Source organism: Phyllostomus hastatus, unplaced genomic scaffold, assembly GCF_019186645.2.
Source record: "Phyllostomus hastatus isolate PE091 unplaced genomic scaffold, TTU_PhHast_1.1 phas_contig_29, whole genome shotgun sequence".
Taxonomy (NCBI): domain Eukaryota; kingdom Metazoa; phylum Chordata; class Mammalia; order Chiroptera; family Phyllostomidae; genus Phyllostomus; species Phyllostomus hastatus.
Window position 1 is genome coordinate 6,328,426 of NW_025333835.1, and position 26,276 is coordinate 6,354,701.

At 41.8% G+C, this 26,276-nt stretch overlaps 1 protein-coding gene across 4 annotated transcripts; it reads right to left on the minus strand.

Moving 5' to 3' along the window:
• Positions 1 to 201: 201 nt before the first annotated feature.
• On the minus strand, positions 202 to 26,010 carry CNMD (chondromodulin). Of its 4 annotated transcripts, none has more exons than XM_045838948.1 (7): positions 25,814 to 26,010; positions 25,222 to 25,362; positions 19,967 to 20,107; positions 13,532 to 13,645; positions 9,504 to 9,657; positions 4,439 to 4,605; positions 202 to 740 (listed from the first exon to the last, which is right to left on the minus strand). In XM_045838948.1, the coding sequence occupies exons 1-7, from the start codon at positions 25,883 to 25,885 to the stop codon at positions 528 to 530; spliced, it is 1,002 nt and encodes a 333-aa protein (XP_045694904.1). In that variant the 5' UTR covers positions 25,886 to 26,010; the 3' UTR covers positions 202 to 527. The 4 variants fall into 4 exon arrangements, with proteins under 4 accessions (XP_045694904.1, XP_045694903.1, XP_045694902.1 ...); XM_045838947.1 differs by having other exon boundaries at positions 25,222 to 25,365; positions 25,814 to 26,009; XM_045838946.1 differs by having other exon boundaries at positions 202 to 743; positions 25,814 to 26,008.
• Positions 26,011 to 26,276: the final 266 nt, after the last annotated feature.

Here is a 26,276-nt window from a genome sequence, read left to right on the forward strand (position 1 = left end):
GTTTATAATGTTTACTTTCAGGTAAATTCCATAAAGTGTCCTGTTTTACTTTTTGTTTGTGTTTTTATCTGGGAAATCTGGGAGCACATATGCAACACTGGGAAGAAAATAAAGGTTAAGAATAACTGAGGAATTCTGTACAAATAAGAGAACAATTTAATTAGTGACTTGGTTAAAAAAAACTCCAGTGTACATGAGATCTTTGAAAATTTATAAATTTTCATGTTTATTTCAAAATAGCTTGGGAAGGAGGTCTTATAAGCAGGCCTTATGGGTAAAGCAAATAAAAAATAGCAAGTAGTGAAAGGAATATTATGACATTTTAAACTACCTTTTCAGTACATTTGCACATTCTGGATAAAGTTCTGTGAAGCAATGGAGAAAATTAATCATGTTAAAAGTGTGAATGAACATCACTCAGACTGAGTATAAAATACTTTGTGGTTCCTTCAGCATCAAGATACTTTATACTTTGGTCATTTCTTGGATTAATTCTTCCTTTCCAGTGCCTGGTATATGAAGTGATTTCACACAATGCCCAAGATTCGGGCCACCCACCAGCTACATGGCATGATAACTCTGCAAGCTGAACGGCAACCTTGATAATTATAGGGCCATGGATAATAGCCCCCCAGGGGTTCGCAGATCTTATGGCAATGGGTGTAGCTCCGCCTGCATTCTATACAGCAGATTCCTTCATGATCCAGTCTAGGGTCGAATGTCATGCCTTCCCCTTCCTGCTGCTGTGAAATAAAAGAATTATTTGTGTTTTCTCCATAATGAGAACGTTATAGCACATTGTTTTAAAATAAGATCCTGGATGTTTCACTACTACAAGAAATCAGTATTCTTGATTTTCTGTAAGGAGTTTTCAATCACAGCCTAATTCAGAATTTCTTCTAACATAAAGGAACATTACACCTACCTAATCTGCCACTGGCAGGAAGGTGAGTGTGTGTGTTTCAGGGTTTTGTTTTGTTTTTTTGGTGGTGGTGGTGGTTGTTTTAAATGTTATGGTGAAGTTTCTCCATGGTTTAAATGAGCCATGGTTACCACTCAATAGTAACTCATCTTGTTTTAAACAGGCAACAAAAAGGAATCATGATTCACAAGTAGCATTTCTGTCCCTGCTAATTTTAAGTCAGTGGCCACAGGTGCCATCCTGTAGTAATGGCTTTCAGGTCTCCTGGGAGCACACTTTGATCCTCATTGATACAGGCTAACAGGTTGCTATTCTAATTGCACTGGAGTCATTTAGCTTCTGTTACTTGAATGTAAGGGGTCTGTAACACTCAGGAAAAGGCGCCATATAATGTATAAAAATTCCAGACCTTAAACTACCTTCTGGTTTTTGGGTGCCATAATTAGAGTTACATGAACACAAAATCATATCGATGAAGTAAAAAATTACCTACAAAACTATGTTTTTCACCACTGGAGAGATCACAGAACTGGAAGGAACTTCCCAGAACTGTGTCAAATTTACCTATGTGGCTTAACTATTTATAGATATGTAGGGGTATAGTTTCTGTATCCTCTTTAATATAGTATTAAATTACATCAGAAGCCCTTATTGCTAAGTAAATCCTTTATTCAGTTTAAGCCTCTTTCCTGGAGGTAGCTGGACTTAGGCAGGTGCAGCACCAAACACAGGCTTGAGCAAAGTGAATTTAGCAATCTGGTCACATTTTCTGGTCTAAAAAAGTTCACTCAATTTTTTTTTTGGAGGGAGATGGTGCTTTTTATTAGGAAAATTTCGAACATACTGGAGGTGAAGAAAATTGTATACTGAACATCATGTAGATTTGACAATTACTAACCTTTTGTCAAATTTGATAAAATTCTGAAATGAATTTTAAGAGAATTAAAGGTACTGTGAAATTTGACCCATAAGTACATTAAAATGTACCTCCAAAACAAGACAATATTTTCCTACACAACCACACTACAGTTACACACCTAACAAAATTAACAATTCCTTTACACCACCTCATACAGTGTATGTTTGATTTTTGTCATCTCAATATTTACTCTCTTATACCATTATTTTATATTTTCAGACTCCCCTTTTCTTTGCTTATCTCTTGAAATAGGTTTATCTGGGACAAAAAAAAAGAAACCACCTCATTAATAATCATAGCTGACTCTTTGGGGCAGGTAGAGTCAAGCCTGTTGATTGAGACATTTCTTCATCTGGGGTTTCAGCAAACCTTGTTAGGATTAAGAAGTTGGGAGGAAAGTTCAGGTTGTTGCTCTAAAATACTTTAAAGAAATATGCGAAGGACTGAGGTCATAGGGAGGTGTTTCCGCTTAAAGGTGAACATGAAGTAAAGAAAAAAAATGATGTAATTGGAGCTTTTAAGAGAGTATGAATCACTCAAGTCCAGAAGCCAGGCAGACAAAGTCAGCCTCCTGACCTGTAAAGGGGCTGATGCCTTTATCCTCTGAACCAGATTTAGCTAACCCAGCCACCTGGGGAATAAACTATACTAAATTTTCTGTTTGCCTATTCAGATTTTATCTCCCTTTTTATTCTTTGAGTTTTAGGGAATGAAGTACTCTGGTGTCCAAATACTCTGATGAGCCTTGGGTTGTTTAAAAAATACCTTTTGCTCTAAATATTTCTAAAATATATTAGTCTAAAATGATAAACTAGAAAATATATTTGCAACACATCCAACAGAATAGACCTGAAGAGGTTACATAGGAAAAAAAAATACACAAATGGTTTATCTGCAAAGATTCTCGACCATACACATAATTAAAAACAGGCATGATAAAACAGCCAAGAGATAAATTTTATACCCCCAAAAGCAGGTAAAGTTTAAAAAAAATTTTTTTAAATTTTTAAATTGATAATAAATGAGTCCTTTTATTACTATTTGAAGACATGTAGTTGGCATAATTCCTTGGAAGACAATTTGGTATTCTCTTATAAAATATAAAATTCCTATCTACCTTGACCCAGCAGACCTATAAGTCAGTATTTGTATTATATATATTTCCCCATGTGTACAAGAGGTAGAGTAAGACTAATAGCTAACACTGAGCAAATTGATGTACCCATGAAGCTATGTGCCAAGCACTATGCTAAGAGCTTTGCCTCGTTGATACTTTCCCATAACCCTACAAGGCATGTGTGTATAGGTTGTATACTGTTAACAGCATTTGTAAACAGAGAAATTTACATGTCCACCAAAGTAGAACTAGTTAAGTTTCTGTGCATCTATCCACAGAATGTAATATGATATGGACATTAAAATGAATGAGGCAGATCTATATAGGAGATACAGAATAATCTTTAAAATATCATACTGTAACTGGGAAGCAAAGTACCAGAGTTTTGTGTGATATTTTGTGTTAAAATTGTGTGTGTGTGTGTGTGTGTGTGTGTGTGTGTGTGTGTGTGTGTTCCCTGGCTGCTGTGGCTCAGTGGACTGAGCACAGGCCTGCAAACCAAAGTATTGCTGGTTGGATTCCCAGTCAGGGCACATGCCTGGGTTGCAGGCCAGGTCCCCAGTATGGGGTGTGTGAGAGGCAACCACACATTGATGTTTCTCTCCTCTTTCTCCCTTCCCTTCCCTAAAAATAAATGAATAAAATCTTTTAAAAAAATTGCGTGTGTGTGTACTTATGCAAAGAAACTGGCCAAGTAGCTATTGTTAACAGGTTGCTCTGGGGAGGGCTCTGAGATAGAAGGGAAACTCACTATTCATTGTATACCCTTTGATATTGTTTCTTTTTAAATGCCATATATTGTTTTTTTCCATTATAACTCTAGTTAAAAATAAATACTTTTCTACTTCTACTTCCTGCAAAGTGTAGTCATAGTAAATAATATTTTGTGGAAGATTTGAGATTTGAGACGTTTTTAGCATGTTAGTGTGGTCCTCCATACACCATTTCTCAATGTTTCAGTCTAAAGTGTTTTATCTGTGTATGACTGTCTCCAGACTGGATGGAGAGTCCCCGAGGGCAGAAGTTCCTGCCTGTCTGTGTGCACAGGGCCTGGGGAAGCAGGTTCTCAACAAATGTCTGTTGAAGGGATGAATAAAATGGATATAAAAGGTAGGGGAAAAATACTTTCATTCATGTGTTGCTCTTCGAGTACACTCTTGGAAACATTTTAAAATAAATTCCTGACTTGAATTTGTCTTTATAGATTTACCTGTGACTCAAGAAAATGAGAGCACAGAAAACAACGTTGAATAAGGGTTACAACCAATCAGAACTTTACACTACAGAGGCAATGCTTAAGTGTTCTTACCCACATCTATAAACCCTGCAACAAACAAATGAAGATGTATTTTTAAAATGTTGAGTAAATGTCTCAGTTGAACTCTAAATGCTCCCTTGAAGCCTCAACTAGAAACACCACCACTTCAGTGTTAGGGTTACTACATTCGTCTGAGCAAGTCTCGCAAACACCAGTACTCACGTGGTAAGGGTTGTCTGGGTTGAAGGCTTCGGAATCCTCTTGGACACCGGGTCTGGTTTTGTTATTTGGTCTTCCAGGGCCTGGGTCGCCCCGTGGTCCACTGTGTGGTCTTCTTGTGGTAGTTACAACAATTTGCGTTACCAGTTCTCTTCTTTCCCTCTGGATTTCTGCACACACACAAAAATTATTGCAAGTTACTTCCTTTATTTGAATAATTAAGGAAGTTCTATGTTTATCAGGGTGAAAAACATAAATAAGGGCACCCAAACACAGACATGACTAGATACCACTTAAATTTGTACTGATGATTTTTGTAATAATAAAGGAAGTTTTAGAGTCTTAGATTAGTAGTTAAACATACAGATAGCCAGACTTTGATTTTATAACACTAACTGAAGCAAACATTGTAAGATAGCTGACAACAATCCATCCTCAATACCCTGTTGTATTTGCCTGACCCTACTATAGGGGCTGAGAAAGTAAAGTACCACTCATTGCTCTAGTCTCTGTGGTAATGAGGAGTGCTTAGATTGACATTTCTGTCCAGTGAGACATAAATAGAATACGCTAGTGCAGTTCTAGGAAGGCTTTTGTTTTCTTGGTAAATGGGGACAGATATGGCCTCCTATATCTTGTCCTCCTTTCTTGAATGTAGGTGTGATATCTGTGTTATGAGATCCAAGTTGTGACCAGAAGTGATAGGCACAAGGGTGATGAGCCAGCAAGCTATGGGAAGAAAAATGGTAAGCTATAAAGAGATATGATGATATCACTGAGTAGCTGATAATGCCAGAAATGTATCTCCAGACTTCTGGCTATGTGGGAAAAAAAAAATTAAAAAATCAACCTGTATTTGCTGAAACCACTATTGATCAGATATTCTGTTACTTACAGTTCTGTGCATCCCTAGTGGAATGACTATACATGTATAATACTTTACATTTTTCAGGGGATTTATTCTTTTAAAAATCCTGTGGAGCCCTGGCTGGCATAGCTCGGTGGATTGAGCGCAGGCTGCGAACCAAAGCATTGCAGGTTCGATTCCCAGTCAGGGCACATGCCTGGGTTGCAGGCCACAGCCCCCAGCAACTGCACAATGATGTTTCTCTCTCTTTCTCCCTCCTTTCCATCTTTAAAAATAAGTAAATAAAACCTTTAAAGAAAAAAATCATGTGGAGTAGGAAAAAGTAAATACTTTTTTAATAAGGGCATCAGGCTCCAGAAAGACCAAGATCACAGAACGAACAGCAGGTATAGGAAACTTAAAGTAAGCTTCTCTGACTTCCAACTGAGTGCCCTAGCATACCACCCCTCCTCAGGCATCCCACAGCATGACCTGCAGCTACTGAGTAATGATGGAAAACACCACACAGCATGGACTCTGATGTCTCTCTGAGCCTCAGTTTGTTCATCTGTAAAGTGGGGATAATAATAGTATCTAATTCCCAAGGTAGTGATAGAGTTAATGAGCAACTTGTGTGTGTTTTAGCATAGTGTTTAACATATAACACACACTCAAAGTTAGGTTAAGAAATCTTATGTTATTTATGAGAACTTAGACATGCTTTATAGCCATAGATAGCTTCTTGGTTTCTGAAGCATGGTTGGAGAGGCAACAGGGAGACCTGGGTTCAAATCTCAGCTCCTCTTCTTTTAACTGAATGACCTCAGACAATTTAATTTAATCTCTGTGAACCTTAGTTTCTTTATCCATAAAATGGGAATATTAATAGGTACCCAGATGGTTGTTGGTAAAAATTAAATGAGGCCAAAATGTAAAGCTCTAGAACAGTGCCTGGCACACAGCCAGAGCCCAGCAGACATCAGCTCTCACTCTTCTCTCTGACCTTGTCCAGCTGCTACTCATGGTGTCTGGTAACACAACTGTGTGATGCTGATGACCTGCCAGTTTCAAGATCCAAGGGTAAGGTGGCTGGACCCTCTGGAGTTGGGAGCTTAGCATTAGGTGGTGGGGAGCCAAGCATCCTTAGAGGAGGTTTTATTTTTGAAAAGTTATTATGAAATATGACTACATTTATGAGAGATTGGAAAAAATCCCATTCAAAAAATTTATTCTAAATTATAACTGACAGTGTTATATTAGTTGCAGGTGTACAACATAGTGATTCAACATTTGTACAAGGGGGGCCCAAAAAACCAGGAATTTATTTATAAAAAAATTGTGTATTTATTCTTACATGTTTTAACTTCAGTCACCTTCAAAGTACTCTCCATTTGATGCAATACACCTAGTGAGATGCTTTTATCTTGCTCAGAACAGTTTTTGAACTCATTGACTTTGATGCCTTTTAAGTGCTTTGGCCATTTTTTTTGTTTCACCTCTCACACACTGGCAAAACGTTTCCCTTTGAGGACTTTTTTCATCCGGAGAAACAAAAAAAATTTTTCTCAGGGTGAGATCCAGTGAATAAGGAGGGTGGAGCATGAGGATCATGCCATTTTTGGTCAAAAACTGCTGAACACAAAGCCATGTGGGCATGTGAGCTCATAAATCACCCATCGTGAAATGGGCAAGCACTTTGAAAGAGTCTGCAAAAGAAAAACTTCACTGAAGCTGAGTGCAGCCTCTCACAACAATGCCAGTTGGCACACTGATACAGATGGGTTCCTAGCACATTCACCTAGTGAGGGAAGCCTGTACTACAATGGGCCCAGCCTCCAGAAGGTAAGTTTGGTTAGGGGGGTCTGACCTCTTATACCTTACAGAGTGATCTCCACAATAAATCTAGTAATCTTCTGTCACCGTATATAGTTAATAAATAAAGTCCCTTATTTTCAGTGTCTCTTGATATTCCATCAGATGGCTATACCAACATTGATTTAATCCTTTTCAAATCTGGAGGGCACTTAGGTAATTTCCCCTCCTCTGGTAGTGGACGTAATGTGTGTAATTCTTGTATGGATCTTGTAGTGATTGAATACTTACGGTGTGATCATGCTGTTGGGCTGGGAGGGGGCACAGCACATCTTGAATGTAGGAAACAAGCCCTTTCCCAAGGTACTCATGCTATCAGTAATCCTGGCACTACCCACAACACTGTCTTCCCAATCCCACCCCTCTCCTTGTCCTACTATTATATTACCATAGCATCTGTATCTTGCCATATTAATTTTCTTGTTTTAATGTTGTGTTTATTGCTGTCTCCATTTGCTACAATGTAAAACAGCTGAGGGCTTGGATTCTTATCTATTTTGTTCACCAATGCATTCCAAGTGCTTGGAAGAAGTAAATGACATATAATAAATGTGTTAATAAATGTTGAGTGAAGGAATGAATGAATGATTGAACTCTCTGGGTAAGAGGCTTGTCCTCAAACAGAAAGTGCTTAGTGAAAGCGATTATCCATGGTAGCAGAGTTGCAAACTTTTGTCCCTGACTGGAAAAGGTGACAAGGTATTGGAGAAGTAGTTCCTGGGCAGTGGAAAGCAAGAAGGCCTATTCCATGAGGAGGCAGGTGGGGAATTGAAAGCGAGAACCTAGAAAGCAGCCATAGAATCCTGAGTTTCGACCACCTGCTGGGCAGCAGGATGGCAACAGCAACTGTCCATTTGGTAGCCTGTCTCCAGCCCCCTAGTTGTGACAGACACTGCTCGTGGTTTTCTTTCCTACTGAGCCTGCATGTGACCTCAGGATCCTTCTATACCATTCTCCCAGGCAGCCCTGGCTGTGGCATGTAAGTTTAATCTTATTTGTCGTGCCTGGGCTGGAAAGTAACCATCTTATTTAAGCTCTGGGACAGAATAAGACTTGTGAACTGTAGGAATAAGTTAGCCAGGGCAGAATCAGGAGTCTGGGCTTTCTAAGCCTGACAAGGTTTTTAAAAGAAATTGTGATAAAATATACATAAAATTTACCACTTTAACAATTTTCAGGGTATAGTTCAGTGGCATAAAGTACATTCATATTGCTAGGTAACCATCTGTCTCCAGAATATTTTTCATCTTGTAAAACTGAAGCTCTACCCATTAATAATAACTGCCCATTCCTGCACCCCCCACTCCCGCCTGGCTTTAATGCCTATATATATTTCTTATTTCCATGCTGCTCTCTTTTGGTGTTCAGTAAAATCTTTCAGAAAACATAGCCTACCTCATCTGTGCTAGGAGAAAGGCCTATTTTCCACACTTGAGTTGGAGCTACGAAGCGGGCCTTTGGGAGGCCAGACGTGTGACTGTGGTAGAAATCAATAGTGAGAGCAGCCCTGGGGACACGTGGGACGACGGGAAAGAGCCTGGCCTGCAGGGTTCACCTGCCCTTCACCACCCGGAAATAGCTGGAAGGTGTGCTTCAACCTAGCTCAGAACCTCAGGGGCCCCTCATTTATTTTCATGGAACTTGGAGGCTGATACTTGAGCCTTGAACTTAAAGAATCTTAATGTATGCCCACAGCAGCTTTTGGCTGTCCCATACTTCTAGGTTTGAACATAATAAAGATTTGGTAGTATCATAACTTCTTACTCCCTTGATTCTATGCTTTAGGAATAAAAAAAAAGTAAAATTGGAAAGTGCAAACAATTGAGATGAAGCCATAGAGCAGAAAGAAGAGGGAGTATCATCATCAATAAAACCGGCAGGTACTGCAGTAGCTTCTGACTCCCTGGCCTGCTTCCTGCTACCCTGCTGCTCTGCTCCTTCCTGACAACTTTGGTGGCCATCATTCTCCTCTCTGATCCCTCATGCCAGTTACTGAGAGACTGCGCCACTGTGCCCTGTATCCTCATTCATCTTCCTGGTCACAACTCAGGCCTATGGAGGGGCTCCCAGGAACCTCATGCAGACAGAGAAAATACCAAGCATCGTTAAGAGAATTTACATGTTACCCTGGCTGGTGTGGCTCAGTGGATTGAGCACCGAACTGTGAACCAAATGGTTGCCGGTTTGATTCCCAGTCAGGGCATGTGCCTGGGTTGCAGGCCAGGTCCCCAGTTGGGGGTATGTGAGAGGCTACCATACATTGATGTTTCTCTCCTTCTCTTTCTCCCTCTCTCTAAAAATAAATAAATGAAATCTTCCTTATTAAAAAAGAGAGAATTTAAATGTTACCTTTTGGATATGTTGGTTTAAGCCAGAAAATAGGAAGGTCACCACAGAGTTCTATGACTTTAGAGCTTAAGAAGCTGCTGTCCTTCAGGGGCTGGTCTCCAGCCACCCAGATGAGGGAATTTTCTTCATACTTAACAGGCATGATCTTGCCTTCCTGGAAGTGAAGATGAAATGCACTGAGCAAGAAGGCAGTGGAATATGCTGTGTATTAAGATTCGTGTGTGGGTAAAAGATTACTCTGCTTTGTAAAACTTAATGAAAATTCTGTGTGTATGCATATGCGCCCCCCTACACACACACTTGAAGGTTCTAATCTCTTCTCTTTGTAGCTCTCTTCACAATATGCAGCACCTGCTCCTCGCGCCTGCCTTGGGAGAGCTGGGATGTGAGAATATGAGTGTCCTAAGTAGAAGTGAAAATTACTAGGTACCAACTTTGAGCTTTAGGTTAATGTGATATTTTTGATCAAAGATGTTTTTGAGCAAAAGCAATTGAATGGCCCTGGAATCGTACAAAGGATAGAGGAACCCTCCATTTGAAGTGAAAATCCTTTGGGGTTTTATACTGAACAATGGAAAAAGCAAGTGATTGGTTCTTTAATGTCTTCAGTTCAAAGTATTATTTAACATAAACCATTTCTACATTTCCCAGCTATCACAAAACATATTTCAGATGTTCTTTGCATCAAGCACACCACTGAGATTTCAAAGCTAAACCCTGGATTTTCTTTTGCAGTGTGATGCTGGGAATGGTTTGATAACCCAGGAGACAAATTTATTTTGCCAGGTTGTTCATTTTATGTATTTATTAGTTTGCAATAGTTTGGAGAAATTAAAATGTTTTCTCTTTATTTTTAGCTAAAGCAGTACTTCATTTACGCTTTCTCCCCCAGGCTTATGGCTGCATTAGAACAACTCAAAGTTATTGGAGAAGCGAGCACTCAGGTAACCACTTATTTATCTTAAATTAAATGGCTCCATCCAGGAAATGAATGCTCTTTGGGTATAATAGCTTTTTAAAGTTATACAAAACTGATGAAAAATTTATAAGAGCAAGCAGTGCATAAATCTGCCCCATCATAATCTAAAGTGTGTGGGGATAGAGTGGGGTGATGGGGATAATGCCTATCTATGCATCCTGTGAGCTAGGAATGTTAACAAGCTTGTGGCACATACTTTCAGTTGCCTACCCAATCTCTTTCTCCCTCCCTTTCCTTGCAACACAATCCTGCTTTTGTTTGAGGCAGCAACGTGCCTGGTCCCAGGAGAGACACTTGCTTTCTCAGACTCTCCAGAAGTTATGGGTGCCTGTGTGACCAGTTTTAGACATGGGTCCATGCTGAAGGACGTTGGGGAGCTGAGAAGCCTTCTGCTTTTCCTGATCAAAGGGAAGTCATGGTTGGCACTGCTCAGCCTCTTCCTGACTTCCTTACTTGAATGTATGGTTGACATTAGGAGCTGGAAGGAAAGGCCAAAACAGTCAGAGATGCTGGAAACTGAGGAAATGCCTGTAGCTGCCTACCTCCACCTTGCTTATTGTGGAGGAAACAGAACCTTATTTGTTTCTGTCACTCAGAGTAGTTTTCTGTTACTGACAGCCAAACACATTCTTGATTTACACAAACATAGTGTCTGAATGGGGTTTTGTCCACCAGAGGATCTACCATGAACAGTATAAACAACTGAAACCCAAGAAAAATAATCCACTCCTATGGCGTAAGAAAAGAATCAGATGCAGACAAAGATTTAAATACAAACTATTCACCACAGGGAATTATTTCATTTAAATAAAAACTATTCACCACAAGGAATTATTTCTGTATTCAAAAAGTTATTTTGAATCATTATTTTAATTGGTGAAAAATTTAAGATACCTGAGTATTCAAGAACAACTTTTAAAATTATAATCATATGATGACATATAATACACCCATTCTAATCTACATTTTAGAAGAACTAAAGTTAAATGCAAATGAGAATGCACAATACAAAAATTCAGTTATGAGAAGAATATCATGCATACTTACACATGAAGAAAATTTGCCAAAATGCTAACATTAGCTACCTGTGGATTATGCAATTGTGAGTGGTTTTCTTCTCTGTTCTTTTACGCATTTCCCAAAATTTCTACAATGACAAAGTACTGTTTTTAAAAATGAGAAAAAATGTTTTTTTAATTTGTTTTTAAGAAACCCAGAATATGTACTGCAAACATACGATTAACTCTTTGTCAGCTCCGAGTGGGGACCTGGTGCTTGAGGAAGGCAGGAGAGAACGGGTTCCCCGTGGACTTACGGGGATGATGTCAAGAATTACAGTTCACCAACAGCTTTATAACTGAAACTGAGTGATATATGACTAAAAAAAATGGTGATGCAGTAAGAGCAGCTCAAAGGTCAGGACAAAGGAGATCTGGGTCTCCTTGTTATACTCTGCACTGTGGGTTCGCAGTGAGAGACCATGGCCTTCTGCTCTGCAGGGCACAGCTCCTGAGGAGCAGACTGGAACAGGACCAGCGGAGAATGACCGGAGCCGTGAAGGTCTGGAACCTTCTCACGGGACGAATAGCTGGGGAAACTGGGAGAAGGAAAGAAAACTCACTGGTTTGTTTTTAGCTTTTGTTTTGTTTTGTGTTTTGAAATACTTCCCACTGCTGCTCCTTTGAGGGCAAACAATCAGGCAGTTTCCAGGCACCTTTGCTTACCTTTATTTTTCCTCATTGCCTTGAGGGAGCTGATGCTGGCTTTGCCTCCCTCTCAGGGAGACTGGAAGGACCAGAGGTGATCATAATAAAATTAGTAATTATAGTAGCAGCCATCTACTCATTATCTAGCAGGTTCCAGGGCCATGGGGACAATATGTATACCCCTAGTTTGTAGATGACAAACCTGAGGCTCACAGAGTTGGAGCCACATCCACAAACAGTGTCAGAGCTAGAATTTGAACCTACATTTTTCTTTTTTTTAAATGTATTATTTTTTAAACAGATTTTATTTGTTTATTTTTAGACAGAGGGGAAGGGAAGGAGAAAGAGGGAGAGAAACATCAATGTGTGGTTGCTGCTTGTGTGTCCCCAACTGGGGATCTGGCCTGCAACCCAGGCATGTGCCCTGACTGGGAATCGAACCAGAGGCCTTTTGGTTCTCAGGCCAGCGCTCAGTCCAGTGAGCCATACCAGCCAGGGTGAACCTACATTTTTCTGACTCCAAAGTCCATTTTCTTTCCACCAGACACTGCCACAACTCAGATGGAAGACAATAATGAATATGACCATTTCGTAAGCCCTAAAGTATCAAATAAATGTAAGATATTATTGTTAAATATGTCTTTAGAGCTCTGTGTGCAATTCTTAAATATTTAAAAACTCAAGCTCAAAGGTGAGTTATTAATAATAAATGGGAGAGTTATGCTTTTTAAAAAACTCACAAATTTGACACATAGGAGAAAAATTTGGTATATGTTGAGTAGCTAGCTTCATTGGGTTGAACTTGAACCAATGGGAAAAAATTCTAGAGAGGGAGCCATCTCAGCTCAGTGTAGGGCAGAACATTTAGAATTACCTCCCATGAAGTTGCCGGACACACAGGTAAGGGAGCAAGATGCCCTGTGGCGACTTTCCAGCAGAGGCTGAGTACAAAGCTGTCGTAGATTTTCAGGAGAAATTCCCACGCTGATTGGAACTGAGGCTTAGCACTCTCCCAAGATGCCTCTGACTCAAAGTCCTTTATGTTGTCCTCGTCACTGATCAGGGAGTTCTCTGTCCTCAGGCAAATATAGGCTATGTGAGACCAATCCCCTTTAAGTACTTTAAACTATGGTTTTCCAAAACCTTTAAATATGCTACATCATGTAAAAATGATCTTTTAGTAACAACCAGAAGGGCTGAAATAGTTTAAATTCCTTTAGCAGAGAAGAACTAGAATTTATGTTCTGGTCTCAGACCTATCCAGGAACTGGAGACAGAAAGGGTTGTGCCTCCAAACAACATCTGCCAAACCCCCTCGCTGTCTGGAGCCTGCTGGTACCCACCAGGTCTGCGGCAATGCTCTGCTTGGTCATGGTGCCCACCTCAGGAACACGAGCCTTCACCTGCGCTTTGATGTAGCACTTCTCTCCTCCAGCAAAACGAATTCCTGTGATACCCTGGGAAATGAAATAAATGTTCATCCATCCATTTATCCATCTGTTCATTTCTTCAATGTATTGAGTATCTATTGCAAGCCAGGTACTGTTCCAGGTACTGGGTGTAGGGATGAACAAAGTAGATGGAATCTGCCATCCTGGAGCACAACTTTTAGCGTTATTAACCAAAAATTAAAAGTTGAGATAAAGTCAGATAGTGTTAACTGCTACGGAGAACATAAATCAGAGAGGGAGATGGGAATGACCAGGGATGGTGCTTTTGTCATTGTGGTCAGGGGAGGCCTCTGCCAAGGGTGGCATTTGAGCTGCAACGGAGTATGTTAATTGCTCCATCTCTCCCTCAAGCTCAGGTGGAAGGCCATTGCTTCCATGCCACTCTCTCTGACCATCCTGGGTAAGGGGGCTCCTTTTCCTCTGACATTTGTAAGATACCGCCCCCTCATCTTTAGCCCCCCATCTTTATCCCTCCTTGAGCTCTTAATTCTCAGTGCCTGGCTGGTAGCACCTTGTGAATGTTAGTGCATTTATGAGCTTCTTGAGACCACTATCTGAACTTTTTACTTTTTGGTGATCCCACAGAGATTCTCAAACAATGATAGTCCAGTGAATTAATCCCATAAATTCAGGTTTTTCCTAAATTACCAAGCCAAGTAAATTGTAAGGCTTTCTACAATGCCAGGAGCTGAACTTTGCTCCGAGGCCTTGCCCAAGCAAGGACGTGGATGATTTGTTTATGTCCCCTGTGAGAAGGAAAGTGGGTCCTCTCTCATCCACCTGGGGACAAGCCTTAAGGGGACGCTCAGCCTCAGGCTGCAGCCTTGGGTGTCCAGTGCTGATTCTGCCCCCAGAGTCCACAGGCACAGCAGTGCGTTCTGGTCCCGGAGGGTCGATGTTCACCCTGATGGTTAGCACCATGGCTAGTGAGTGGCCAAAAGAGTGTTAAAAGTCTACAAATTTTATGCCATAATAAGGCACACAACAACACAAATCTGGACATCTCAACTTGTCAATATTCTGTTGAGTTGAGACAAATGTCAGGAAGCTAAGAACCTATTCCAATGCCAATGCTGAGGAGTGAGGAAAGAAAAGCATTTAGAGATCCAGGGGTTCTGGCTCAGGATTTAGCCATCTTAAATGAAGAAATAAGTAGAGTGTAAATCATGCACGAGAATACTCATGGAAAGTTATACCATCTCAGAATCTTTTATAAGCCGGTAGGTGACGGGCAGGAGAACAGAGAAGGGAAGGCTCATTCTTCCTGAAGCTCCTCATGGATTTGCCTTGCAGCCTAATTGGCCATGCACGCACATGTGACACCTTTTACTTATTTCTCCCAGTGCCACCTCTCACCCAGAGAGAGGTGGTGGCATTATGCCTACTTTACAGAGGTAACTGTAGAGGTTTCTGACTCACTGCACCAATGTTACCTGGAAGGAATTTAAAAACACAGATGCCAGGGCCTCTCCCCAGAGATTTCCATGTAAGTGGCCCGGGAAGGCGCCCAGACACTGTTATGCTTAAAAGCTCCCGTGTGTTTATAATGTGCAGCCAGCTTGAGGCCTGCCAGTTTTGGGGGAAAGGAACTTGTTCAGGGTAATGAGGTTTTTAAATGACTAAAACAGTCTGCTATAGACTGAAGGTTCATGTCCTCCCCAAATTCATATGTGTTTCATTCAACATATGTGGTGGTATTTAGAGGTGGTGTCTTTGGGAGGCAAATAAGTCATAAGGGTAAAGCCCTCATGAATGGTATTAGTGCCCTTACAAAAGGGCTCCCAGAGAGCTCCCTCATCCCTTGTGTTATGTGAGGACACAGTGAGAAAAGACAGGCCTCTATGAATGAGAAAGCGGGTCCTTCTAGTCACCCACTCTGCCAGGGCCTTAATCTTGAACTTTCAAGCTTCCAGAACTATGAGAAACAAATTTCTGTTTAGAAGCCATCTAGTCTGTGGCAATTTGTTACAGCAGCTTGAGTGAACCAAGACACAGTCTTTAGATCCAAGTTTCTTCTATACCAGTGGCTCACACTTTCCCTTGCATCAAATGCACCAGGAAGGCTGGTTCAATGAGACACAGTGTTGGGCCCCACCCCCCGGATTTCTGATTCGGTGGGTCTCGAGTGAGGGCTAAACTGCATTTCTAACAAGCTCTTAGGTGATGCTGTTGCTGCTGGTCTAAGGAATATGCTCTGACAACCACTGCTCTCTACGGGGCTATGTCCTGAAGCTCTATGCTCTTATTCTGCATATAAATCTAGGGCTTATGGTTTGAAAAACAGAAGGCAGGGATGGGAGATTATTGTCCCACTATGTGATCTGTTCTTTTACTTCAAATCCTCATGTCCTTTGAATGTGAGATGCAAGGGAGGAAACACCGTATAACCATGACCATATCCCCAAAGGAGAGGGTTGACTCTATTGAAGGATTCACAGAGTGGATTGTGAATCGAGTTTTGAGTTAGTTCTGACTGTCTGCACAGTGCAAAGAGGACTAGAACACCCTAGGAATGGGTCCTGTAGGAAGGAGTTCACACATAATAACCACCATGTCTGGCTACAAATCCATCCATATCAAGCAGCCAGATATATTAAGAGATTAAACAGCTCTGGCTAGCATAGCTCAGTAGACTGAGCGCGGGCTGTGAACCAAAGTGTCACAGGTTTGATTCCCAGTCAGGGTACATGCCTGGGTTGCAGGCCATGACTCCCAGCAACCACACATTGATGTTTCTCTCTCTCTCTATCTCCTTCCCTTCCCTCTCTAAAAATAAATAAATAAAATATTAAAAAAAAAAAGAGATTAAACAAAGGGAACAAAAAGCAGAAGAATGTCGAACAAATCTTTTGTTTTTATAAACAAGTTAGGCCTTGGAAGCTGGTGATAATGAAATTTGCTCACAAAGATAATGAGTGAAGAGTCCAATGACCTAATATTCTTTTAAGAGTTAGGTAATCTCATTTTAGCCACATATTTTTTTCTTTCTAGGGGATCTCATCTGTTTCTGTGGCTTAAACCAGAAGTTCCCAAGAAGGGCAAGGGGTCCTACCCCCAAGGGGGCACTACAGAAATCCTTGAGGGAGTTTTTGTTGTCACAAAGATTGGTGGCTGTCCTGGTCTTTAGTGGTCATGACCCAATTAGCCTGGGAAGGTCCTGAAGAACTAAGAGCCTTGGGTTAAAAGCCTGATTGGAACTACCTGTGCCTAGAACCTAACATGGTTTCACATAAAAACACAAAGTGATTTTGGGCATAGTTTTAATGTACAATTTTCCTAGGAAGGCAATTACTGTGAAAATGGAGAGGCAATGGCACTTTTGTTCACTGTTTGAAAAAATTACTTGGTACATAATTTGCCAACACACACTTAGGTTTGTCTGCATTTTCAGCTGTGCCGTTGACAGCGATTCAACCTTGGTAGCAAAAGTATAACTTTCATTTTATTTTTCTTTTATGTTATAGTTGGGGGCCATATTGAGTTTTAAAATAATAACCTAGGTTATGCTATCTTTTATTCCCCTCTAGCTTTTTAAATAAAAAATTTTCAAATATATGCACAGTTGAAATAATTGTATAGTGAACACCCATATATACCTACCAGCTTATTCTATTTTGATTTTTAACCAAGATTTTTGTTATATAAAGGGGTCATTAGGTCTGAGAGGATTGGTATAAACCAACACACTGGTGCTTTCGAGGGTATAACTTTCTAGAATGTAACTCATACACTTGAACAAACCCAGGTTTTGTACTCCTCAAGGTACTGACACAGACTCCTCAGCCCACTTCTTGTCAGGCTCCTCTGAATCCTCTTGTCAGCCAGGCTCTGACCTTGTGCTCTGTCTTGGCCCACTTCTTCCAGTTTTGCAAGAATCCTGCTGAGTCAGCTTGGTTGGACAACTCTCAATATCTGATCACTCTGGCCTACCTTCCCTTAGCAAAAATCCTGCTAGGTCAGTTTAGTAAAGAACTGCTCTACCTCTTAGAAATTTCCCATCTACCAGCACTCCCAGTCTGGCTATAAATCCCCATTTCTCTTTATTGTATTCCGAGTTGAGCCCAGTCTCTCTCCTCTACTACAAAACCCCACGGCAATAGCTCTTCTTGAATAAAACCTGCCTTACCTTCTTTAACAAGTGTCCTGAATCATTTTTTTCTTTAACAATGTAGAGCCTGGAGCCCTTTGTTTGGTGTTATTTCCTCTCAGAATGTTCTTTTTCCCATCAGTTCTACTAACATCTTGGTGGGGTCCCAGGTTAGCAGGGGAGACTGTTTACTTACAATTCAGAAACTTTTCTAACCTGGTCCCGCCTGCCTCCCCATCCTCTCCCTCACCTTCAGCCACATTGGGCTACTTATGACTCTAGAGCTGGCCTGTGAATTTGTATTCAGTGTTCTTCCCCGGGCCTGAGAAAGCCCCACCCCTACTTTTCTGCAGGTTGAAATCCCAATTCTTCAAGACCTGATTCAACTGTCACCCCCTCTGTAAAACCTGCTCCAACTCCCTATTCAGTGGCAACGGCCTCCCTCTGTGCTCCACAGTACTCTGTCCACACTCCGCCAGTGCGTGTCCCAGCTGACCTGAACCACTTCTGTGTGCATGTTTGCCCCCTGGACTGGACTGGGAGGTCCTGGAGGTGGGGAGCAGGTGTGTCGGTCATCTTTGCATCCCCCATGCTGTCACCATCCCTTGCACACATTAGGCCCCCAATAAATGCTTCTTGAATTTGGTTTAAAATATAGGGGAATTATGCAGTTACCATAGTGGCAGATTCATGTGTTTTCAAAGTCCAGGCTTGTTTAAACCTATAACAGGTTCTATCCATAAGAAAGATCCACCAGTTCTGACTTAGAGAAATGTGGAAGCTATCAAAGAGAATTGAGCAGTTTATAAAATATTTGTGGCCCTTTGGCTTAGGGAAACAAAACACAATCAATACCATTATTAGAACCAAATGATTATAAAACAGATATATAGGCTTGGGATTAAAATAGTTTAAAACTATATTTATTCATCTGTGTAGCTACCTTTGCATATCTTGGTATTTTGGCATATTGTAGGTATTCAGTTTTGTTTTGGATTGAATGATATGTGTGTGGGAGTCACATTTTATAATTTTATATTGAGAAGTACAAAGAGAACTTCTTTTACCTTGTTTTGCATCTTGCAGTAAAAACTTTTAATAGGTCCAGAGAAATCGTCCTTGTGCATTGACCAGAACCATTTGCAAAGCAATGACTAGCTGAAATGCAGCCGGGCACAGACAGGGCTGCAGAGCCCATCCCCAGGGTGGAGCCCACTCTGAACACAGTCAGTAGTCAGTCCTCCTCCTCATCAAATAATGTCTACCATCACCATGGCTCTAACATTAGCACCTGTTCGGTATTTAAAGGGTCTATGAAGTGTGTCTTGGTATCAACAAGGGGGTTCTTTCATTCAAATGAAAAGCATCTCTAGTTTTTCTCGTTAATCAAAAGAAGACGGGTCATGAGATGTTTGTGGGCCAATAAATGCTCAGAAAGACATTATTTTCAAGTGCCTTTTTTTCATTATGTAGGCTACTCCAGCTACAGGTTTAACAGGAGAGCACAAATAGTGATACCTCTTGCTTATCTTAGAACATGAGAGAGAAGAAAGTATTCTTGTTAGCCAAGAGGAAAGTAGGCCTGGAGTGACATTTGGTTTGCTGATGTACATTGAAGCATGGATGCTTAGCTTAATGTCTCAAATTGCCTGTAAACTGAATTTTTGAAAACAAACATGTCTACCTTTTTCAAAGGAGACTAGAATGTATCCAAAATAGGCAGTAGTCAGAAAACATATGCTGTAATGGGGGTTTTCTCCACACTAATTTTCTAGGTTAAATGAGAAACCCAGAACATTGAGAAAAGTATATAAATAGGTGCTAACTGTATTTGATGAGATTATTAGGTCATTCAAATCCCCCTCCTCTCTGTAAATTCAAGAAAAGACTTCACAGCACTCTCAGATAGTTTGAGTATGTTATTCATTGTGTTATAAAAAGCTGTTTGGAAAGAAATAGCTCTTTCATGTCTCTCTGCCAAGACTTTATATGGTTCCAAGAGCCATGTTCTTTTCAATGCCAAGGTGTTGTTTTTCTCCTTTTGAAAATATTAAAAAGAAAGAGTGATCCTTTCTCAGAGAGCATCTGCTGCATGACATATGTGGAGCAGCGGTGCTGTGATTGGCCATAAAAAAATGGTTACCATTTGGGTATGAGTGAGAGATTCTGCTTCTCTTTGAATTAGAAAAGTCTCCCATGCTTGCCTGGTTAAACTCTCCAAATGCAAGAAATATACTTACATTCTGGAAATCATTAATTTCGATTGCTTCTTCAGCTCCACTTCCCATTTTAAAGGTCTCCAAGTTGTTCCCAGCATCTATTTCCATGGACCCATCTTGTAGTTTCCCATTGATACTCATGGTGTAATGGACATTGTAAATCTGGAAGTGAACATAAGAGTAGCGATGCTTTCCTTTAAGAGCAATTCAAGGATTATCTTTCGACATGCAGTGTATAAGGTAACTTTCATATTTGTCAGAGGTACACTGAGTCATCCTTGAGATTAATATATTGTTATATGAGAGCATCATCCATGTACCAATCACTTAATGCAATGATTTCTCTAGAAGTACTTCGAAAATAAAAGTAAAACATTTGATATTCTCTGACACTAATTCAAATAGCTCAGTTATTCTTAATCCTGGCTGTGTATAGAAGCGTCTGAGTGGAATCTTCAGCTACCGTGCCTGGGTTTTCAGTCAAATCAGAAAGAACCTACAGGTTTAGAGCTTGAGTATAGATCTTTCTTTTTTTTAAAGGACAGTTCTTCCCTGGCTGGTGTGGCTCAGTGGACTGAATGCCAGCCTGCAAACCAAAGGGTCACAGGTTAGATTTCCAATCAGGGCAAATGTCTGGGTTGCGGGCCAGGTCCCCAGTAGAGGGCGTGTGAGAGGCAATCAATCCATGTATCTCTTGCACATTGATGTTTCTCTCCCTCTCTTTCTTCCTTTCCTTCTCTCTAAAAATAAGTAAATACATTTTTTTTAAAAAGGATAATTCTACTATGCAGCCAGAGTTGAGCCCTGTTGATGGATAAGTGGAAATTGATGAGGCAGAGGCTTTACTGGGCTATTAACTGAACAAGTCTGCAGATGCACCTTGATTTGAAAGGTTTTAAAAACCTTTTGGTTAAGATTTGGCATGAATGTGGTATATAGTAAGGACAGCAGACAGGGCTGGGATTTGCCTGACATAGAGCAGCATTTGCAGAAAGCAAGGTCAATGTGCACATCTGTTTCAGCTCAAAATGGGAGTTACTCATTTTAATGACTCTGTGGGACAGGCATGGGGTTGCAGGGCATTTGTTATGAGGTGTGTAGGGTGAGAAGGGCGGAACCTTGACACTGTAGAAGGGCACTGGCCCAGGAATCAGAAAGACAGTTGGCTGTGCTGCTTGTCCCTGGGTCTTAGAAGTGGCTTTGAGTATAAAATGAAGAAGTTGGACCTCAGAAGTGGTTTTTCACTTATGTCTTTAAATACAGAGGTAGCCCAGAGATGAAGGTGACAGAACAGGTGGGACTATGAGTCTCCTTCCTCCTGTCCATCTACAATTTAAGCAGAGTGGCTTGGCTTCTGTTTTACATATTGGATTTTTGAGTAAAATCTTAAGAAACATTCTTCCATTAAATACATTTAAAAAAAAGTTTACCACTAAATTAGATGGTCCGAAGCACTCTCTTGGTTTAGACATCTTGCTGGTACTCTAATTCAAACACTTATCCACACCCTGCTCCTGCTCAGGGTGCTGCTGCCCTGCTAGAACTTTCTCTGAGTTGTGGAATATAGGAGGGTTTCTTTTCTTATTTCTTTCTGATTTAAAGGTATATATATCTTACATATTATATATTTCATATGACATGCAATATATACATTCTTTAAAGGGAATAGAATGGGAACTGATGAAAGACATTTATTCCTTAGTGTCAGGACAGTAGGTCAGAACCACAAATAGCTTAGTTTTCATTCAAGTCTGATTTCCTCCCTCATTATGAAGAATGCGACATGGACACACACTGGATAAGAATCTGTAGTTACTGGGTCATTACTTGTAGAAAGGTCATTATTATAAGACCCACAGGGCATGATTTTATTTCTTCAGTGGAGATGTAGAAATGGCTTTGCTAGCCAGCACCCTTTCAGACCTCAGCCTTCCTTCAGCGGAACAGAAGATAACCAGCATGCCAGCTCAGCTCAACTATGTCTCAGTTCCCCTCCATCCCTCCTTCTGCTGAACTTCGGTTCCTGCAGTACACCATCTCCCAAACTAGGCTGAGCCTCAGTCCACTTCTAGGGGTTCTGATTTAGAGCTGGAGCAGAGCCCACCAACCTGGTTTCACTTCGTGATGCAGGTGGTCTGTATGATCAGCCCAGTTTGGGAAACCTGTTTTCTTTGGCTGAGCCAGTGCTTTCTGCAGGGAAGGTTTAGAGAGCAGACTCTGTTTTTTGTCCCTGTGCTCCCCGAGCAGCTCCTATTCACATGGGTAATTATGACCGTCAATGGGATCTTGGCAGACAACACCCGAGTGAGTTCCTGCTGGCTTGGGTCCTTCACTCAGGCTACAAGAGGCTCTTTTTGGGGGGGATAGCATAAGCTTTCACAACTGAAGCAATGCAAAATTTAAGAAATTAACAGTTTCCACCTTTTTAGCAGGTCTAAACCAGACAAGATGGTGACACTAGGAGAATGGCTTATGATCCTAATTTCACTCTCCTTCACCACCACCTGTTGTCACCTTCCTCCCAGCAAAAGCTCCCTGACTACCTATGGGTATTGCATCCTTTCTACTGTAGCTCCATACTGTCTTTTATAAGCAGTGCACAGCTGCATGGGTAGCAGTGTGAGGTCTGCACCCTCCTGAGATGATGAGGGCAGTGGTGGTAAACAGACTGAAATGATTTCCAAAGTATGAGCCCTAAGCTCAGAAAGAGGCTGGGCTGTTGGAGCAGTCATCACATTATTTCTTCTAAAGTGATGGAGCTGCTGGCACCTAAGGCTATTTCTATTCAAGTACAGTGAAGTTATTATTTGCTAAAATTCTGCTCAATATGGTGCCTTTTACAGCCAAGAATATTTGCTAATAAGTTTCTAATAAAGCCCGGATTCTCTAAGATTAATTACATAATGTTTAGGACAATGTCTAGAAAAATCAATCTGAGAAGAAAGGCCCCCAGCAATAATTTCATCCCCTACCCCCCAGGAGAGGTTGCCAGTTACCTCATATTGGTGAGAATTTGCCATATTTCAATGCCTTGTTCCATGTGCAATAATGTGGCTGAAACATGGCCTCAATACTTGAACCCAGTCACTCATCCCTAATTATTAGCACTTGGACATTTTGTAGTCCTCCAGCTGACTTCAGGTAAACCTGTCCTCAGGGGATTTACCCATATGGAAGGGGTAGGAGGTGAATTACAGCTGGTTCAGCCAATACAGAGGAGCAGAGCCACGGATGACCCCCAAAGAGTGGGTGGTCCATTTGGCTGGGGATGCCTTTCTGCTCGACAGACACTTACCTGTTTTGATTACGTTTTGTTTGGGCTACTCAGACTTGTGTTCAGGGAAAGCAGACCTGTGTATGTGCTGGGCATACATGGTGCCAAATTTGCTCTGTTTGGCATTTTATGATTTCTTTTACAGACTTAAGGAATATGGGTCAGCACTGAATATTTTGGAAGTTAAAATAAAACAAACCATCACAGTGTTCTTCATTCTCCATCCTATATAGGAAATAGCAATAACTTTGATTGTTGGCAATAAAATGTGATTCACTATTCCTCTGTTTTCTTAGAATTTAATACTGCTTTCTTGAACCAGTTAACCAACCATCTTGTGGGAAAGTAAAAGATATGAAAAAAGGAAGCCTGGCTATTCAGTTTGATATTTCAATCCCTCTTTTTAGAAGCTTGTCAGTCAGCTGTATTTGCCTTGAATAATTAAATGCCAAAGGGTATTCATTTTAATATATGTCATGACCAAAATCTTTACCCCCCCCAAAATAGCAAGGCCATTTTTATACCCAAGTGACTTGTAGTGCTGAGGTTTTATAATTTAAAAGATAGCATTCACATTCTATTACCATACAATTTCCCAAGGGATGACAATCTAAACCCTGCTATTAATGGAGATGTAGATATTGAAATTGTTCCCATGTTCAGTTACTGCTTTCAAATATGAGCATCTGGCCCAGCTTCCATATTTAAAATACAAATACATTAAGGCACTTTTCAAATATACACAAAATACTGTGCAATTCTGATCTTACAAATTGGTGCTTGTAAATTTGATACAGTCTCTAAAACAGATACAACACTAAATGGCATGCTTATCTACATTAAGCATTTGAGTTAAAAATACAAATTAGGCAGTGACTGCAGAAAATGTTACATGTAAAATGGCTGAATTGCTTTCAGCACCATTTTCTCTAAGCACTGGCATTCGTTCACGCTTTGAATTTCCTGGGCGGGTGGAGGGGGGTAGTGGCGGGAAACAGCAGTCACAGATCCTCTGAGGATAGTGATTAAGAAACAGCCCTTTGTGTGTATCCCAGAGGTGGAATTCTTTTCCATTAGTCCGAATAAGCTTATGCCAGGCCTAACAATGATCATCAAGATAAAATGCCCCCCTTTCCATAGGTGAACCAAATTCAGGGTATTTAGAGAACACACTGGAATCCTGCCCAGCCAGGTTAGAAGCACTTTCTTTACTCCTTGAGGGCCCATAGAGCTTTACAATAAATAGTTGCAAAGAAAGAAAGTAGGACAGCAGTTAGCAAAACATTTACCATTAAATCACATGTGACTGGGCCAGAAGGGATTTTTAAAGAGATTTCTCACTTTTAAGGAAGTAATCCCCCACCCCACCTCTTAAAACAGGAAAAAAAAAGAGCATTACTGAATAGGTCACATGCAAAAAAAATAAGCAAACAAAAACTTCTGGAAGTTTAAATTCCTTCCCAACACTGGGTCTAGATACTTTTTCACTATCTTTGTCCTAGGTTCTCAAATTCACAGCCTTTCTCAGCCGAGAGAAGCCTTAGAGTTCATTTAGTTCCATTTCTTCCCTGAGAAAGAGTAAACTGAAGCTAGAGAGATGACATGCCTTATCGAAGGTCACATAACTGCTCAGGGGAAGAGATCTGCCGAAAAGTGCTTTCCTTGAACCCTCCACTGAATTTTCCCCTACTTTGCTACTCTACGTTTTAATATTCTCCCTTAAAGCCCTGACTTGCTTTTCTACAGTGTCCTGTGAACCAAAAGCAGCCCAGTGGAGTCGGAAAGAAGAAGGCAGAAAGTGCCAACGGAGGCCTCCGGAGGAAAGCTGATGCTGGGGCGGGAAGGCCCGCCAGCAGCCCAGAATGGCCCCCCCGTGCGCGCGGTCTAGCCGCTCTGGCTCCACCTAGTGGGCAACATGCAAGTGACAGGGAGGACCCCACACACCAGGTGCGCCTCTGGGTCCTGCGTACCTCCCAGCCCTGTGCAACCTCCCTGGACTTACCTGATTGTCACTCCCCTTCCAGAAGTAGAAGGCCCCGATGGCCCCGAAGAGCAGCAGCATCGCCCCTGAAATGAGGACCACAGCTCCGACCTTCAGTAGCCGTGCAGGGCTGGAGGGCTTCATGGTCACTGTGGCGTACGCCTGCTGGTGGGGGTGGAAGGGGCAGGTCACGTCTGCGCCGCCCTTACCCTGCGATTCTTGCACAGCGCCCAAGGGACTAGAGGTGGGGGTGGGAAAGGCTCGCCCTGGGTTCCTTTGGGCTCCCCCTTTCTCCAAGTTCCCTCGCGCGGGTCCCTGGCACTCAGGCGTGGATGTACTTTTCACGGTGCAGGGCCATCGCCCCGTTGATCTCAGGATGCCCCTTCCTGACTCCCCCTGCCCTTCACGCCTGTCTGTGGATCTGGTGGCTTCTGCACACGATCACACGTGGGGCGTCCCCCTCCACATTTGGGTTCCCGACTTGCTCTCACCTCCTACATTCGGTGGCGCAAATTCCTGACGCCGGAGAGTTAATCCAGACCCTTACTCGAAGCCTGAGCCCTGTGTGCGGACCAGCCCCGCAGCTGGACTGGGGATCCCTGGCGGTACTCACCCGGGGACTGCAAAGCTCGACGTCGTCAGGCCCTACCAAGGCGATAGGAACTTTGTCAGAGGTCTCTGCCATGGCTGCGGCCAAAGGAGCAAGACACTGGGAGGCTCCGTGGACGCCGTAGGTTCTGTCTTACTGCCCCGACGTGCAGGGCTTTTCAACTCCTCACAAGCCCTTACACACAGTGCCCTGCTCCGCCTGGGCCAGCCCAGCGGTCCCCACCCCTTCCAGAGCCTCACTTCTCTCCTCCCTTTCCTCTCCAGCCCAGAGCAGCAGTGTGAGCTTGTCCTACACTCAGGACACACCTTCTCTCTTTCTTGTCTACTGACCACCCCCTCTTCCCCGGCCCCCCACTGCGATAAAAGCATCCTAGCAAACCTAAATGTGTCAGGGGTGGGGGTTGGGGTGAGGTGGGTGGGTAGACCCGGATGCTGAGTCCTGCGACCCCAAGAAATGCTAAATTGCC